At 40.7% G+C, this 17167-nt stretch overlaps 1 protein-coding gene and 1 pseudogene across 2 annotated transcripts; one reads left to right on the plus strand and one right to left on the minus strand.

Annotated features, from left to right (window-relative positions):
* Window positions 1–17167, minus strand: part of LOC142374498 (uncharacterized) — a 74442-nt pseudogene that overhangs the window by 21775 nt on the left and 35500 nt on the right.
* On the plus strand, window positions 1133–13110 carry LOC142373585 (uncharacterized). Of its 2 annotated transcripts, XM_075456907.1 has the most exons (5): window positions 1133–1577; window positions 3478–3577; window positions 4760–4840; window positions 8098–8320; window positions 10849–13110. In XM_075456907.1, the coding sequence occupies exons 4-5, from the start codon at window positions 8206–8208 to the stop codon at window positions 12471–12473; spliced, it is 1740 nt and encodes a 579-aa protein (XP_075313022.1). In that variant the 5' UTR covers window positions 1133–1577; window positions 3478–3577; window positions 4760–4840; window positions 8098–8205; the 3' UTR covers window positions 12474–13110. The 2 variants fall into 2 exon arrangements, with proteins under 2 accessions (XP_075313022.1, XP_075313021.1); XM_075456906.1 differs by lacking the exon at window positions 3478–3577.

Below are 17167 nucleotides of genomic sequence, written 5' to 3' on the forward strand. Positions count from 1 at the left end.
ACCTTGTGGAGGCCTTTACTGACTGGACCAAAAAGAACTGTTTGCTCCTGAACACCACCAAAACCAAAGAGCTGGCGGTGGACTTCAGGAGATCTAAAACCCCATACCAGTCAGTCTGCTTTGATGGAGGGGAGATAGACTGTTCAGACCTGCAAATACCTGGGGGTGGTGCTGGATAATAAACTGGAGTGGTCTGCCAACATAGAAGCAGTGTACAGGAGGGGCCAGAGCCGTCTCTTCTTCCTGAGACGGCTCAGTCACTCATATCACTACAATGTCTGCAGTGATATGATGTGCATGTTTTATCACACTATCATTGAGAGTGCACTGTTCTATGCTGCTGTTTGCTGGGGACTGCAGACAGAAACTTAGGGCGCCTGGACAAACTGGTGAAAAAGGCAAGTTCTGTTGTAGGCAGAAGGCTGGACCCTCTCGGTGCTGTGGTGGAGAAACGGATGAGGAGGAAGTTAGATTCTGTGATGGAGAACAATAAACATCCTCTCCACAGCATCCTGACAGGACAGAGGAGCAGCTGCAGTGAGAGGCTGCAGGACTGAGAGCTTCAGGAGGTCATTTGTTCCCACAGCCATAAGGCTTTATAACAGTGACTGCTGAGTTCTTCTCAGGACAAACTACGTTGAAAGAAAGAAAGAAAGACTGTGTGTGTGTATATATATATATATATATATATTAGTACTTATAGTAAAAAATAGAGTATAGTAAAAAAATATAGTATATGTTCTTGTATTTATTTTGCCATTTAGTCATTTATTATTTAGTTAGTAGTATTATTATTATTGTTGTTTTATTGTTGTTAATTCAATCATTGTAAATATTTAAAAAATGTTGAGCTACTTGACGAATTTGAATTTCCCCCATTGGGGGAAAGATAAAGTATTTTTCTATTCTATTTCTATTCTATTAACAACAACAATAATACCAATTCTAGTAAAAATACTACTACTAACTAATAATACTAATAAATGACTAATTAAACATAAATAAATACAAGAACATATACTATATTTGTTTACTATAAGTACTATATATACACTTTCTTTCTTTCTTTCTTTCTTTCTTTCTTTCTTTCTTTCTTTCTCTGTAGTTTGTCCGAGCCAATCATAACTGTCTGACGTACAGCCAATCACAATGTACTCCCATTTAAGCGTACAGCTGTATTGTGTGACGTAATCAGCAGACGACGGACCCCAAGCTGATCTGGTACCGACACCGGCTGAGCGGCGGCGCCGTATCCACTTATAATACATCCATGACGTACACGTGTAATGGTACAAGGCATCACTGCCATATCAGCCTCCGCTTCTGTGTCACCTTGCTCTCTCTGGCTTATTAGCTAATCATCATTCAGGCAGAGAGGAAAAAGTAGGCCGCGTCCCTCCGGCTGAGCTCTCGCTTCCGGCTCGTTGTGCCCGCATCTCACCTCGGAGTACAGCTTGCTGTTTGTGTTCATTCGTCAGCGTTTAATCTAACTCAAACATAACTCATTTGTAGATCCGGCCCTTTCGTCTTGGTCCCGGCGATATATCGACCGTCTACCACCGCCGACCAGAGCACAGGTGAGTCATGGTGAGCCTTCGTTGCTAATTGTTTGTAGCCAGGTGCTAAGCCCCTTTCCGCTCCTCCCCCTCCAGCAGTCTGCTGGTTGCATGGTGTGTGGTGGCTGTCTTCCCCGCTACGCCGACTCTCTTCACCCTTCTCCCTCTTTGGACAGGACGCACATTAACCGGACTGGGAACCGGAGTTCACGGCTATTTAGCCACGGCTGCTTTGTTACCGCTGCTTCGCTGCCGGTGTTATGCCGAAAAGTGCATCCCCATTCCCCATGCATTTTTCGGAAATGCATACTTCCGCATACTGCCGAAAAATGCATACCCTGATGGTCCCCTGCTTTAAAGAGAGAATGCAATTATATAACTACATTATCATTTGTTTACCTGATTGAATTAACAGATGTGAATTTCTATAAGTTCAAAATTGTCTTTAAAAATGTGTAATTGTCAGATTATCATAAGTGTACATGTATTATTATTCCACATGAAAAAATGAGGGAAAAATGAACGAATGAAAAACCATTATCAGCTCAATATTCTCACTGTAACTTTATTGGATAAATGTAATAATCCACCCCTGATTTACCCCGCGAATGAGGATGCTTTTCTCGGTATAACACCGGTCTGTTGCTGCTTTGGGGGCTTGATTCGGGGTCCTGTCGGCCGTCTCTGGTCGACTCGCTTTCTGCTGCTGACCCCGTTTCCTATTACTTCTGCGTGTGTGTGAGATCCCCGTTCAAGATTTCCTTTGTGTGCATGTCACGTTTTTCCTGTGTGAGTGGGATGCTCATCTTCCTGTTTGGATACACTTTTCCTTGTCTACCCCTCCTCCAGCCGGTAAGCCTCATCCTGTACCCCCTTTTTCAGTTGGGCTCCCTTATCTTTTTTTTTTTTTTTGTGCCAAACCTCGTGCTTTTTTTAAACAATAACATTTTGTATGTGATCATCGAACTTTGTCTCCTGCCCTCTATGAGTGTCCTTTTGTAAGAGCTGATAATCGACTTTTAGTACGGGTCCTTTGGCCCTAACCCAGGGTGGCGTTGTTGGTAAAAAGAAAAAGATCTTCTGATACATAACCTAGTAATAACCAGAGGTGGGTAGAGTAGCCAAAAATGTACTCAAGTAAAAGTAAAAAGTAGTCATCCAAATAATTACTTGAGTAAGAGTAAAAAAAAGTGCTCGGTGGAAAAAAACTACTCAAGTACTTAGTAAATGTACTTACTCTTACTCACTTTTATTTTCACTTTTAATCTTAATTTGTTTTATATTGAATAATTAGTATCTCTTGTGTTGTATTTGTTGTTGTAGTGTTTATGATTATTTTATCATGCTTTTGCTTCTGTACAGCACTTAGGTTGACTAAGGTTGTTTTAGATGTGCTCTAAAAATAAACTGACTATGAAATGTTGAGTAACGTCTGATTTATTTGTTAACACAAGCATTCAATCAGACAGACAAAAATACTAAATAATCATCTTTAGGCCAATTAGAGTTCATCCAATTGATGAAATAAATTAGAATGAATTAATTAATTACAAAATAGCTTAAATTAAATTAATCCAGGTAAATTCAAGAACTCCAATAAAAAATAAAAGAGACTTAGGAAATGTTTAAAACATATGTAACCCATATGTAACCTAAAAAACAAACATTCACCTATCCATGGGGGGAAAAACGAGTTTAGGAAACTTAGCGCTACATGTTTCCTCAAGTTAGATGTTGAGTTTCTGCTGAAATGTGCGTTTGTTTTGGTTGACACAGAAGACACATAATGTAGCTGCTGTTTCTCACTCTTTGTAAGGTAAACATGCTTTCAGTATGAGGCCTCGTCTGCGTCTTCATTTCCCACCGTTGGTTCTGACATTTTTCATCTGTTTCTGTGTTTGTTTGCTACGACTCTCTCTAGGTCGTCCTCAGACGAGCCTTCCATCGTTGCTTCCAGTGTTCCCGATTCTCCATACATCTTTTCAGTTCGCTGGTACTCTGGACCCCTGCGTCCTTCTTGAGTATGTCCACATATGTTAGTGTGGGACGTCCTCTTAACCGGCACCCACGTGATGGTTCCCACAGCACCAGTTTGCTGGCTGGCAGTTCTGGGTGCCTTTGGCAATGTCCTGCAAGTCCCATTCTCCTTACAGCAATCTTATCGCTCACCCTTGGTATTCCCTCATACAGGATTTCGTTGGTTACATGTGCACTCTTACTGATGTTAAGCACTGCACGCAGCATCCTGGTGTAGCACCCATCAAGGGACTTCTCTAGGGTTGGCTTCAGGGTCCAGTATTCACAGCCATAAAGGAGAATGGACTCTACTGTCGCGTAGAAGAAGCTGAGTTTGATTTGACAGGGGAGATTGGAGTTCCACACACTGGCCATACCGTTCAGGGCCCTCCATGCAAGTGCCTTCCTCACTTTTAGATCTTGCTCAGTTGAGTTGACCCATGAGCCCAGGTATTTGAAGTCGTTGACGACTGTAAACTGTAAAGCTAACCCGTCCCGCCGCTGAGATTGAGGATGGTCACGTGAGCAGACTGCACGGCTGCGTCTGATTGGTGGAACACAGTCAGGTGGTAGAGCCTTTGGCGGAAGTCTCTCTCTCTGTCAGAATAAAACATTAAAATGAGGCATACGCGGGGGGATAAAAATAATGAGGCGTAGAATACCAAAGAGGTAAGAAGAAAAGTAACCAGCTCATTGTAGCCTAATGTAGCGGAGTAAGAGGACAGTTTCTGCTGCACACATCTACTCAAGTAAAAAGTAAAAAGTATAGAGATTTAAAACTGCTCCTAGAAGTATAATTTTTTTTAAAAACATACTCAAGTAATTGTAACTCGTTACTACCCACCTCTGGTAATAATCCTCGTGTCGCCATATACGGAAATGATTCACCTTTATCTTCTTAAACGTGTATGTAATGTAACATCTGACAAGCAGAGAAGCTTCATCTGTCCCTGTTATTCAGTCCAGTTCTAACCAGTAATGCGATCTTAAAGTCTTGGACTTTTTTTACATGTATCGATGTCTTACCCACAAACATAACCTGTATGAAGAAATGTGTTCCTGTAATGTTTTGTTCACATTTATTACACAGAATGATGAAATTTCGCATGAATATACAGAATGTATAACAGAGGTATGTCACTGTGTCATGTAGCGCTTATTTTCTTTGTTTCTGTTTATTTCTCCAGCTGTGACAGACGTCCCACAGCATCGACTCCCATGAACACAAAAAACAGCTCCTGCACTGATGCTTCTTGTGGAACAAACAGGTGAGTCATCACAGTGAGAAAAATATTACACAAAAAATAAAATGGAAAAACTCATTTTGTTGAACCTTCTTTGGCTTTGACTACAGCATTGGCAGTGGCATTGTGTGGATAAGCTTATAAAGTGCTTATCCACACAATCCCAGTGTGGATAAGCACTTTTCACAGTTTCATAAGTTTTCCACCAATATCTTCTTCTGCAACTCTAAGGCATATTTTGTCAGGTTGTAAGGTTAGTCTGTCACAAGGCCGGTATACATGGCGAGATGACCAAGTATTAAGAAGCTTAGCTGCAGGTATTGAAGATAAACGAAGGCAGGTAAACTTAGGAGGGTCTAAGGTGAAGAGAGTTGCAATTCAGTTTGTTCAAGAGGGGGAGAAAGTTAAAAAGACGATAAGGAGGCACGGCAGTTAGGAGGATGCTTGTGATTGGGTGATGCAGCTAGATTTAGGAAATAAGCTTGTTGTTCCCCAGGAGATAGCCTCTACAAATCTAAGGCCTTATATAGTCTTGTGGTCTAGGAGTAGAATGAGAGTCTATTTCATAGAGCTGACTGTTTCTTGGGAGGAATTAGTAGCAGAAGCATATGAAAGGAAAAAGCTTAGGTATGTGGAGTTGGGGGCAGAAGCAGAGCAGCGAGGATGCAGGGCTCCAGAGTGCGACCAATTTGGTCGCACATGCAACCTATTTTCTCAATGGTGCGCCTAAAAAAATCTCAGGTTGCACAGGGACCCCCCTCTGATTGGCCCGTGTACGTGTGTACGTTTGAACACGTGCTTGCTAGTCAGACAGAGAGGTGATGAACCTCGGCTCGTCAGATAAACAGTGGATGTAGCCGCAGGTGATAAGATGAAAAGAACGATTGACAACTTTGTGGTTAAGTTAAGGCCTGATACGTCCGAAAATAATCACAACCAATGCTCTGACACGGAGCCATCAACCTCCCACGTTATGTCAGGCACAGGTCCAGAGCTAGCATCAGATAATGAGCTAGCATCCAGAGCTAGCATCAGATAATGAGCTAGCATCCAGAGCTAGCATCAGATAATGAGCCACATACGATCGGGGTATGGTGTATATACTTCTAAGAGAGTGGCTTGACCAGTTTACCTGGCTAAAATACAGTAAAGCCGATAAAAGCCGATTAATGCACTGCATTTACTGTAAAGTGTGGCAATACTGCATTTGTGACTGGTTCTAATAGATTTCGAATTGAAACGCTGAAAAAGCACAACGCATCTATGAAACACATTACCTGCTCAGTGTCCCCTCTCCCCGCTGCCTTTCAGCGGCAGGCAGCAGCAAACAGAGATGATAATCAAGTTTAACATTGCCGACCATATTGCAAAAGTTCCCTTCACTATGTTCAAGTCCGAAATAATTCTTCAGAAGAAAATTGGCTTGAACATAAACCCGACGTACAGCAATGATGTCGCGTGCGCAAAATTTATAGGAGTCATCACAGATACATTGAAAAAAAAAGACATCTGTGCTAATTGCGAACAGTGAATACATGGCATTCCTGATCGTTCAGGAATGCGTCAGTGTGTACGGCCGTATCTTGAGGAGAGGAAGACCGGTGAATATACTGATATATATATTTATATATATTTAACCCAACTACAGGAGTTGGCCATCCGAGGGGCATGTGACTGCAATGGAGGATAGTCCATAAGACATTGAGATGTTCAGTTTGAAGCCCTTAAAACACTTCAATCCAATCAATTTTAATTTAGATTTACTTTTTATTTAATTTATCTTGAGATGTTTTAAGTTTAAATTTCAGGCCAGTGAAGCACTTTAAGCACCAACACTTTCTCAGTAAGTTAAGTTCAGTAAGTTTGTAGAATTGTGCTTCAAATAAAGAACTTTATTTTGACCAGATTGCTAGTTAATATTGCTAGTTAACCGATTTTAAAATAAATGAATAAAGTGAAACTGTAAAACTGCGGTGTTAAATGCAATGCGTTTTAAATTTGGGTGCACCTAACTTTTGTGCTGGGCGCACCAGTGCAACCAGTGTAAAAAGTTAGTCTGGAGCCCTGGGATGGAAAGTTAGAATCTGTCCAGTGGAAGTAGGATGTAGAGGATTTGTTGCCAAGTCTGTTGTCTCATTGTTGAGGGAGCTGGGTGTAAGTGGACAGAGTGTGAGGAAAATAGTGAAGGAAGTGTCAGATGAGGCAGTAAAGTCCAGTCAGTGGATTTGGATTAGAAGAAGCAATAGCAGCTGGGGGCCCAGCAGGGGGAGCACTTAGGGAAAACAGACTTTTGGAAAAAGCAAAGAAGAAGTTCAAGATATTTAAGTGGATGGTTTGGCCCATGTGAGCCTTTTGAAACCAGGCGGCCATTTTGGGTGAGTTGGCTTTGAGTGAGTTGTATGGCTTTGTTTTTGTTGGCATTTTTAGTGATTATAGGACTGTTTAGGTGAGTTTGTCGGCTGAATCTGCTAGTGTGTCTTGTCCTGCCTCCACCTCTGGCACCCTCTATATTTTCATTACCCCCTACCCGAACCAGGGTTTGCATCCCCACCCCGCTGTGACTGGTGTGCAGTTGGTGAGAGGCTGAGGTAGCTTGTGACTGAAAAAAAAAAAAGATGGTTGTTGTGGTGTGAGGAGCAGTGATGGCTGGCATTAGGGGGGGTGACTCTGGGACGCCAGTGGTCATTGTCTAGCCTCCTGGAGGTGTCCTGGGCCCAAATAGATGAAACACTGATGAAAGGAGGTTCCCACCTGATGACCCCAATGACATGTTGGTCAGCACTGCTCACTGATCTATATTATAGGGAATTATTCACTGAGTCTGGTCCATTTTTTATTTTTTTCCTTTAGCACAAGTTTCTTGTGTTTACCTTGAACTACTAATGATGAAGTCTCCTCCAGCAGATCCCAAAGGCTCTCAATAGGGTTACAGTCTGGACTCTTTGGGGGACAATCTGTGTGAAAATGATGCCTCAAGTTCTCTGAACTACTCTTCGACCATTTGAGCCTGAAGAATCCAACATTGTCACCTGTAAATTTTCCAGACTCATCAAGACAGATAGTGTTTAACAAACATAAAGTTGCTGATTGATGTATTTTTCTTTCAGAGTTGATGTTCACTGTTGTGTCTTCGTATGTGATGTATCATATGTATAACTGTGGTTATTCTTTACAGAGATTAACATCTGAATATCACTGCAGAAGACACATAAATTAATTTAGATTGTTGTTTTAATGAATAATTGGCTGAATGGTGGACTTTTGTGTATTTACCTTTTCAGATAGCTGTGCTAGAAACCGCAGAAGATCTAACGTGTACATCCTAAAATCTGAAAAAACATCAGTTATAAGCTAGGATTGTGAAGAGGAGAATCTCAGATGCAGCAGGGATGCCTCGTAGGAGGATCCTCCAACCAGATAACCCCAGAGGACTCAGTTTGGTGCCCCCCATACCTGCAGCATCCACATCAGAACTGGAGCAGACACAAGACCGCAAAGATCTCAGTAAGTGGGGAAATGAACCTACAACTAAACACCACAGTGCATGTGCAAGGTTTTCACTGCAGAGAGGTCGTCAGTATTAAATTTGCTTACAAAAACAACACTTGTGCTACATTATTAGTGATACTTCAATAGACAAACACATTTGACACAGAAGGCAACAGGTCCAGGAGGGAAACTCAGATATTCCTCTGCGTAGCGACACTCTCCAGCTCCTCCTGGGGGATCCTGAGGTGTCACCAGGCCAGATGAAATGTATAACCCTTCCAGTTCTGGTTCTGCCCGGGGCCTCCTACCAGTTGGACGTGCCTTAAAGGGATGGTTCGGAGTAGATTCACCCTAGGGTCATTTGAACCGTGACATCCAGCCAAGTAGCCCACCCGAAGTTTTTCTGATCTTGGCCGAACATCAGCCGAGTTACTGAGTTATCCCGAATAGCTTAGTACAAGCGCTAATGGAACCTGGCAGTATCTCCAAAATTACCACATTAAAATCACATGCTATGACACCAAACTTCTACAGTAGTACAAATATGGTCTGTACTCACAAAACCATGCATTTGGAAGTTTGAAAATAGTCCAGGAGTTTATTATTATCAACACAAGCCTAATAGCTTCTCTGCTGCTAAAGCTGCGTCGACGTCACTTCTTGATCTGGGAGCTTCAATGTAAGATGAGGGTTGATCTACTACTGTAGACAACAAAGTATATGCTATATTCTACATGAATTTTTATGTTGTAGAGTTGTGAATTTATTTTATCAATGGAGAAATTGAGCAGCCTTGCTTTGTTGTCTACAGTAGTAGATCAACCCTCATCTTACATTGAAGCTCCCAGATCAAGGAAGTGACGTCGATGCAGCTTTAGCAGCAGAGAAGCTATTAGGCTTGTGTTGATAATAATAAACTTCTGGACTATGTACAAACTTCCAAATGCATGGTTTTGTGAGTACAGACCATATTTGTACTACTGTAGAAGTTTGGTGTCATAGCATGTGATTTTAGTGTGGTAATTTTGGAGATACTGCCAGGGTCCATTAGCGCTTGTACTAAGCTATTCGGGATAACTCAGTAACTCAGCTGATGTTCAGCCAAGATCGGAAAAACTTCGGGTGGGTTACTTGGCTGGATGTCACGGTTCAAATGACCCTAGGGTGAATCTACTCCGAAACATCTCTTTAAAGGGTTAGTTCGCCATTTTGCACATTAAGCCCTGTTTTTAGGTAGTCTGGGGTGAATTATAGATGTTCTGATCACAATTTGGACATTTGGTGCTGAACGGAGCATTTAGGTATCCACTGCTGCAGCCCCCCCACCTTTGCATTGAGTCAATGACCACTCAAGCAAACAATCATAAAACGGCATTAAACTTTCGTTTGAAAAGACATGGAACTCACCGTGTGGTCAGTGGTGGACAGCGATAAATTGACCCGAAAATCGCAGCGAAATGTGCCTTCTAACAGTTGTTTTAGCATTTGGTGGACCTATTTTTCCGGACACCGTTGAATAGCAGCAGCAAGACATCCAGCGACATACAGCGCGCGGAGTAATACTAGTCAAACCAATACAAATCAATGAAGACGGACAATAATGGTAATATAACTTCTCTGGAAGCGTATTTCGCTGTGATTTTCGAGCCAACGTATCACAGACCACACGGTGAGTTTCATGTCTCTGAAAACGAAAGTTTAATGCCGTTTTATGACTGTTTGCTTGAGTGGTCATTGACTCAATGCAAAGGTGGGGGGGCTGCAGCAGTGGATACCTAAATGCTCCGTTCAGCACCAAATGTCCAAATTGTGATCAGAACATCTCTAACGCATCCCAGAATACCCCCAAACAGGGCTTAATGTGCAAAATGGCGAACTAACACTTTAAGAACCTCCAAAAGGAGGTGACCAGGAGGCATCCTAACCAGATGAACCACCTCAGCCGACAGCAATGCTGTTTGTTCCCCTTTTCTTTTCATCACATGTTAAACCTTAGAATTCGAAGAGGCTGCACTTTATTTTTCACAACTTTAATCATGCACTCTTTACATACAGCACATTTTCTCAATCCTTCCAGTCTCCAAGTTGAACAACAGCTGTTCCACAACATACAGGTGCTCACACACATACACGTGGTCATATACAATCACTAATTAACTTAATATGCACATTAGTGGAGTGTGAGAGGAAAGAAAAGCCATACAAGCACAGGGAGAACATTTAGACTCCACAAAGAGAATCCCTGTCTAAGATTCAAACAGTTACACCGTCTTGTTCCCTTCAACATGACCATCAGAACCGTCTTTTCATAAGTTTGATTTTTAGCAGCCGTCATATCATTCCTCTGCAGCACTTCACACAATTTCACTCGCTTCTGGTGCAGCTTGTGGAATAAAATAAATAAATCACTCATGTTGTCTCAGTTGTTTTGTTGAAAAGGACCAGCAACATCTTGAATAATACTCAAGCTGTTGAAGAGCAGGATAAATGCATTTAAACTAAGTTGTGTGTTGTAATATAATGTATATTTGTGTTTCCTGCAGATGTTAAGCAGCTGTTGGTGATTAAAGAAGAGGCTCCCTGGAGCTCCAGTGTGGACCAGCAGGACCCAGAACTCGTCCAAATTAAGGAGGAAGAGGAGGACCCCTGGATCTATCAGGAGGAAGAGCAGCTTCATGGGCAGGAAGAGACTGATATCAGCAGGCTCTGGCTCACTGATGTTACTGTAAAGAGTGAAGATGAAGAGAAACCTCAGCCCTCACAGTTTCATAAAATCGAGACTCCAACCAGCTCAGCTGAACAGATGAAAACAGAAACTGATGAAGAGGAATATGAAGGACCAGAACCAGCCAGAAAACCAGATCCACACGGTCATTTACAACCAAATATTGATGACAAGACGTCAGACTCTTCTGAGACTGAAGTCAGTGATGATGATTATTGGCAGAAATCTGGACCTAAAACAGAGGACAGTTACAAACATTCGGGACAGATGATGGTACTTGAGTCAAGTGTAAAACATGATGTCGTTTCTGGCGCTGCCAAAATATCCTTCAGCTCCTCTGACAGTGGTAAAAAGTTTGTTAATAAGACACGCACAAGAGTGCACACAGGAGCGTTTTGTTGCACCGTTTGTGATAAAACCTTTAATAGGCAAGGAACTCTTTTAAAACACATGAAAATCCACACAGAAAAAAAGCCTTTTTGTTGTGATGTTTGTGGGAAAAGATTTCGTGAGCGAGGATTTTTTTCTAAACACATGAGAGTCCACACAGGAGAGAAACCTTTTGCTTGTGAAGTGTGTAGTAAAACATTTACACAAAAAGCACATCTTCAGACACACATGAGGGTCCACACTGGGGAAAAACCATTTGGCTGTGATGTTTGTGGTAAAAGGTTTCGTGAGCGAGGTATTTTTTCAAGACACATGAAATTCCACACAGGACTGTTTTGTTGCACTGTTTGTGACAAAATATTTACCACGCAAGGAAATCTTTTAAGACATATTAAAATCCACACAGGAGAGAAACCATTTAGCTGTGATGTTTGTGGGAAAAGATTTATAGAAAATGCCGAGCTTAAGAGACACATGAAATACCACGCAGGAGAGTTTTGTTGCACTGTTTGTGATAAAATATTCAGTACGCAAACAACTCTTTCAAGACACATGAGCGTCCACACAGAAGAGACACCTTTTGCCTGCAATGATTGTGAAAAGAAATTTAAAACAAACGTAAATCTTAAGAAACACGTAAAAGTCCACACAGGAGAGAAGCCATTTTGTTGTGATGTTTGTGGTAAAAGATTTCGTGACCGGGGAACTCTTTCAAAACACATCAGAGTCCACACAGGAGAGAAGCCATTTGTCTGTGAGGTGTGTAGTAAAACATTTAAACAAAAAACACATCTCCAGAAACACAAAAGGGTTCACACTGGGGAAAAACCATTTGGCTGTGATGTTTGTGGGAAAAAATTTTGTGCACAAGGAGCTCTTTCATGTCACATGAGAGTCCACACTGGAGAAAAACCATTTGGTTGTCATGTTTGTGGAAAAAAATTTAGTCGAAATGAACATCTGAAGATTCATATAAGAGTCCACACAGAAGAGAAACCTCAGCCCGAGGACAGAGGACAGTTACAAACATTCGGGACAGATGATGGTACATGAGTCAAGTGTAAAACATGATGTCGTTTCTGACGCTGCCAAAATATCCTTCAGCTCCTCTGACAGTGGTAAAAAGTTTGTTAATAAGAAAAGAGTCCACACAGGAGCGTTTTGTTGCACAGTTTGTGATAAAACCTTTATTAGGCAAGGAACTCTTTTAAGCCACATGAGAATCCACACAGGAGAGAAGCCATTTGTTTGTGGCTGTGGTAAAAGATTTAGTGGAAGAGGAAACCTTTCAGGACATATGAATGTCCACACTGGAGAGAAAAGTTTTGCTCTTGATGAGTGAGGAAAAAGTTTCACCCAAATATTAAGAAACGTGTCCACACAGGAGAAACCATTTGGCTGTGAAGAGACATTTACAATCATCCATGACTTTTCTAGACCTGCTTAATCCAGTTCAGGTTGGGCTGGAACCTATCCCAGTTGCCATTGGGAGAGGTGAGGTTCATCCACAGTCCAACAACCATTTACAGTAACTCCGACAGTTAGAGACATTTAAATCTTGGTAAATAGATCAAAAACAGTCCTTCCCGTTATTTTTCTTTGCTGTATCCCCTTCATCCTTTTAACTTGTAAAGTCATCTAAAAGACTTTGTTGTATTCTTTAATAAACACAATATAAACTCATCCTAAATTAACCCCTCACAGTCTTTTCTTTTCATTTAGTAGAAGTGTGTGTCATCTTCCAGATGTCGGGTTCCATAGTAGTATCGGTTACATAGTGGTGTCGGGTTCCACGGTAATAGCCGCATTCGTACAGAACAGTTTTAAGAACGGTCCTCCTCGAATTTTGTTCTGATAACTGTCCTTCCCCAAAGGAACTGTTTTAGTTTGCATTCACACATGAGTCGGACCTTGATGGGGACTGATGCGGCGCAACCGTTTGCGACAGTGACGTGTTACTTTAGCGCCACATTCAACAACAAAACAAAACAAAACCCGCGAAAAGTAAAGAGAGAAGAAAAAACACCAAAAAGAAGCTAATATGGAGAGCGGGGAGGCCACCGTGTTCATGGTCTGCATGATGGTGATATTAATCATGGACGATCACATCGGGCGTCTAACATGGAGGCTGGAAGAGCTCACAGAGAGAGTCAGGAGACGAAGGATGGAGCGCAGGCCATACTTCTTGGTTTCATGAAGGAAGGAGAGCAGAGCGCCGCAGACAAAGGAGACCACGTGTGAATTTAACTTATTAAACACGCGCCGGTTGTGTCCGTGTCATATGAGTAAACATTTCAGCCGTGACAACATGACAAGGGGCAGAGCTACCATCCACCAAACCCCTCCGTCAGATGTGTTCTTATAGAACCCAGAAAAGACCCAGCTGAGGAGGAGGAGATAAAATGGTGACAGGAGCTGAGGGCGATGGTCCCGAGTTCCTGTATGTGCGAATGCGGGAAAAAACGGCCCCGTTCCTGAAAAGGTTCTAGGAACTGCAGAAGGTTCCTACAGTGCGAATGCAGCTAATCTCTGTTCCATAGTAATGTCTGTTCCATAGTCGTGTCGATTCCATAGTAATGTTGGGTTTCATAGTAATGTTGGGTTTCATAGTAGTGTCTGTTTCATAGTAGTGTCTGTTTCATAGTAATGTCTGTTCCATAGTAATGTCTGTTTCATAGTAATGTCTGTTTCATAGTAATGTCTGTTCCATAGTAATGTCTGTTTCATAGTAATGTCTGTTCCATGGTAGTGTCTGTTCCATAGTAATGTCTGTTCCATAGTAGTGTCGGTTTCATAGTAATGTCTGTTCCATGGTAGTGTCTGTTCCATAGTAATGTCTGTTCCATAGTAATGTCTGTTTCATAGTAATGTCTGTTCCATGGTAGTGTCTGTTCCATAGTAATGTCTGTTTCATAGTAATGTCTGTTCCATGGTAGTGTCTGTTTCATAGTAATGTCTGTTTCATAGTAATGTCTGTTCCATAGTAATGTCTGTTCCATAGTAATGTCTGTTCCATAGTAATGTCTGTTCCATAGTAATGTTGGGTTCCATAGTAATGTCTGTTCCTTAGTATTGTCTGTTCCATGGTTATGTCTGTTCCATAGTAATGTCTGTTCCATAGTAATGTCTGTTCCATAGTAATGTCTGTTCCATAGTAATGTCTGTTTCATAGTAATGTCTGTTCCATAGTAATGTCTGTTCCAGAGTAATGTCTGTTCCATAGTAATGTCTGTTTCATAGTCGTGTCGGTTCCATAGTAATGTCTGTTCCATGGTTATGTCTGTTCCATAGTAATGTCTGTTTCATAGTAATGTTTGTTCCATGGTAATGTCTGTTCCATGGTAATGTCGGTTCCATAGTAATGTCTGTTCCATAGTAATGTCTGTTTCATAGTAATGTCTGTTCCATAGTAATGTCTGTTCCATAGTTATGTCTGTTTCATAGTAATGTCTGTTCCATAGTAATGTCTGTTCCATAGTAATGTCTGTTCCATAGTAATGTCTGTTCCATAGTAATGTCTGTTCCAGAGTAATGTCTGTTCCATAGTAGTGTCTGTTTCATAGTCGTGTCGGTTCCATAGTAATGTCTGTTCCATGGTTATGTCTGTTCCATAGTAATGTCTGTTTCATAGTAATGTTTGTTCCATGGTAATGTCTGTTCCATGGTAATGTCGGTTCCATAGTAATGTCTGTTCCATAGTAATGTCTGTTTCATAGTAATGTCTTTTCCATAGTAATGTCTGTTCCATAGTTATGTCTGTTTCATAGTAATGTCTGTTTCATAGTTATGTCTGTTCCATGGTTATGTCTGTTTCATAGTTATGTCTGTTCCATAGTAATGTCTGTTCCATAGTAATGTCTGTTCCATAGTAATGTCTGTTCCATAGTAATGTCTGTTTCATAGTAATGTCTGTTCCATAGTAATGTCTGTTCCATAGTAATGTCTGTTTCATAGTAATGTCTTTTCCATAGTAATGTTGGGTTCCATAGTAATGTCTGTTCCTTAGTATTGTCTGTTCCATGGTTATGTCTGTTCCATAGTAATGTCTGTTCCATAGTAATGTCTGTTTCATAGTAATGTCTGTTCCATAGTAATGTCTGTTTCATAGTTATGTCTGTTCCATAGTAATGTCTGTTCCATAGTAATGTCTGTTCCATAGTATTGTCTGTTCCATAGTAATGTCTGTTCCATAGTAATGTCTGTTTCATAGTAATGTCTGTTTCATAGTATTGTCTGTTCCATAGTATTGTCTGTTCCATAGTAATGTCGGTTCCATAGTTATGTCTGTTCCATAGTAATATCGGTTCCATAGTTATGTCTGTTCCATAGTAATGTCTGTTCCTTAGTATTGTCTGTTCCATAGTAATGTCTGTTCCATAGTTATGTCTGTTTCATAGTTATGTCTGTTCCTTAGTATTGTCTGTTCCATAGTAATGTCTGTTCCATAGTAATGTCTGTTCCATAGTAATGTCTGTTCCATAGTAATGTCTGTTTCATAGTATTGTCTGTTCCATAGTAATGTCTGTTCCATAGTAATGTCTGTTCCATAGTAATGTCTGTTCCTTAGTATTGTCTGTTCCATAGTAATGTCTGTTCCATAGTAATGTCTGTTCCATAGTAATGTCTGTTCCTTAGTATTGTCTGTTCCATAGTATTGTCTGTTCCATAGTAATGTCTGTTTCATAGTTATGTCTGTTCCATAGTAATGTCTGTTCCATAGTAATGTCTGTTTCATAGTTATGTCTGTTCCATAGTAATGTCTGTTCCATAGTAATGTCTGTTCCATAGTAATGTCTGTTTCATAGTAATGTCTGTTCCATGGTAATGTCGGTTCCATAGTAATGTCTGTTTCATAGTAATGTCTGTTCCATAGTAATGTCTTTTCCATAGTAATGTCTGTTCCATAGTTATGTCTGTTTCATAGTAATGTCTGTTCCATAGTAATGTCTGTTCCATAGTTATGTCTGTTTCATAGTAATGTCTGTTTCATAGTAATGTCTGTTCCATAGTAATGTCTGTTCCATAGTAATGTCTGTTCCATGGTAATGTCTGTTCCATAGTAATGTCGGTTCCATAGTAATGTCTGTTTCATAGTAATGTCTGTTCCATAGTAATGTCTTTTCCATAGTAATGTCTGTTCCATAGTTATGTCTGTTTCATAGTTATGTCTGTTCCATAGTAATGTCTGTTCCATAGTAATGTCTGTTCCATAGTAATGTCTGTTCCATAGTAATGTCTGTTCCATAGTTATGTCTGTTTCATAGTAATGTCTGTTCCATAGTAATGTCTGTTCCATAGTAATGTCTGTTTCATAGTAATGTCTGTTCCATGGTAATGTCGGTTCCATAGTAATGTCTGTTTCATAGTAATGTCTGTTCCATAGTAATGTCTTTTCCATAGTAATGTCTGTTCCATAGTAATGTCGGTTCCATAGTAATGTCGGTTCCATAGTAATGTCTGTTCCATAGTAATGTCTGTTCCATAGTATTGTCTGTTCCATAGTAATGTCTGTTCCATAGTATTGTCTGTTCCATAGTAATGTCTGTTCCATAGTAATGTCTGTTCCAGAGTAATGTCTGTTCCATAGTAATGTCTGTTTCATAGTAATGTCTGTTCCATAGTAATGTCTGTTCCAGAGTAATGTCTGTTCCATAGTAATGTCTGTTTCATAGTAATGTCTGTTCCATGGTAATGTCTGTTCCATGGTAATGTCGGTTCCATAGTAATGTCTGTTCCATAGTAATGTC

This window comes from Odontesthes bonariensis, chromosome 23, assembly GCF_027942865.1.
Source record: "Odontesthes bonariensis isolate fOdoBon6 chromosome 23, fOdoBon6.hap1, whole genome shotgun sequence".
NCBI lineage: Eukaryota > Metazoa > Chordata > Actinopteri > Atheriniformes > Atherinopsidae > Odontesthes > Odontesthes bonariensis.

Bases quoted from the DNA above. Each gene is read 5' to 3' on its own strand.
- LOC142373585 (XM_075456907.1), top strand. From the start codon at position 8,206: ATGCCTCGTAGGAGGATCCTCCAACCAGATAACCCCAGAGGACTCAGT. The intron at 8,321-10,848 runs GTAAGTGGGGAA...TGTTTCCTGCAG, and splicing joins ACAAGACCGCAAAGATCTCA to ATGTTAAGCAGCTGTTGGTG.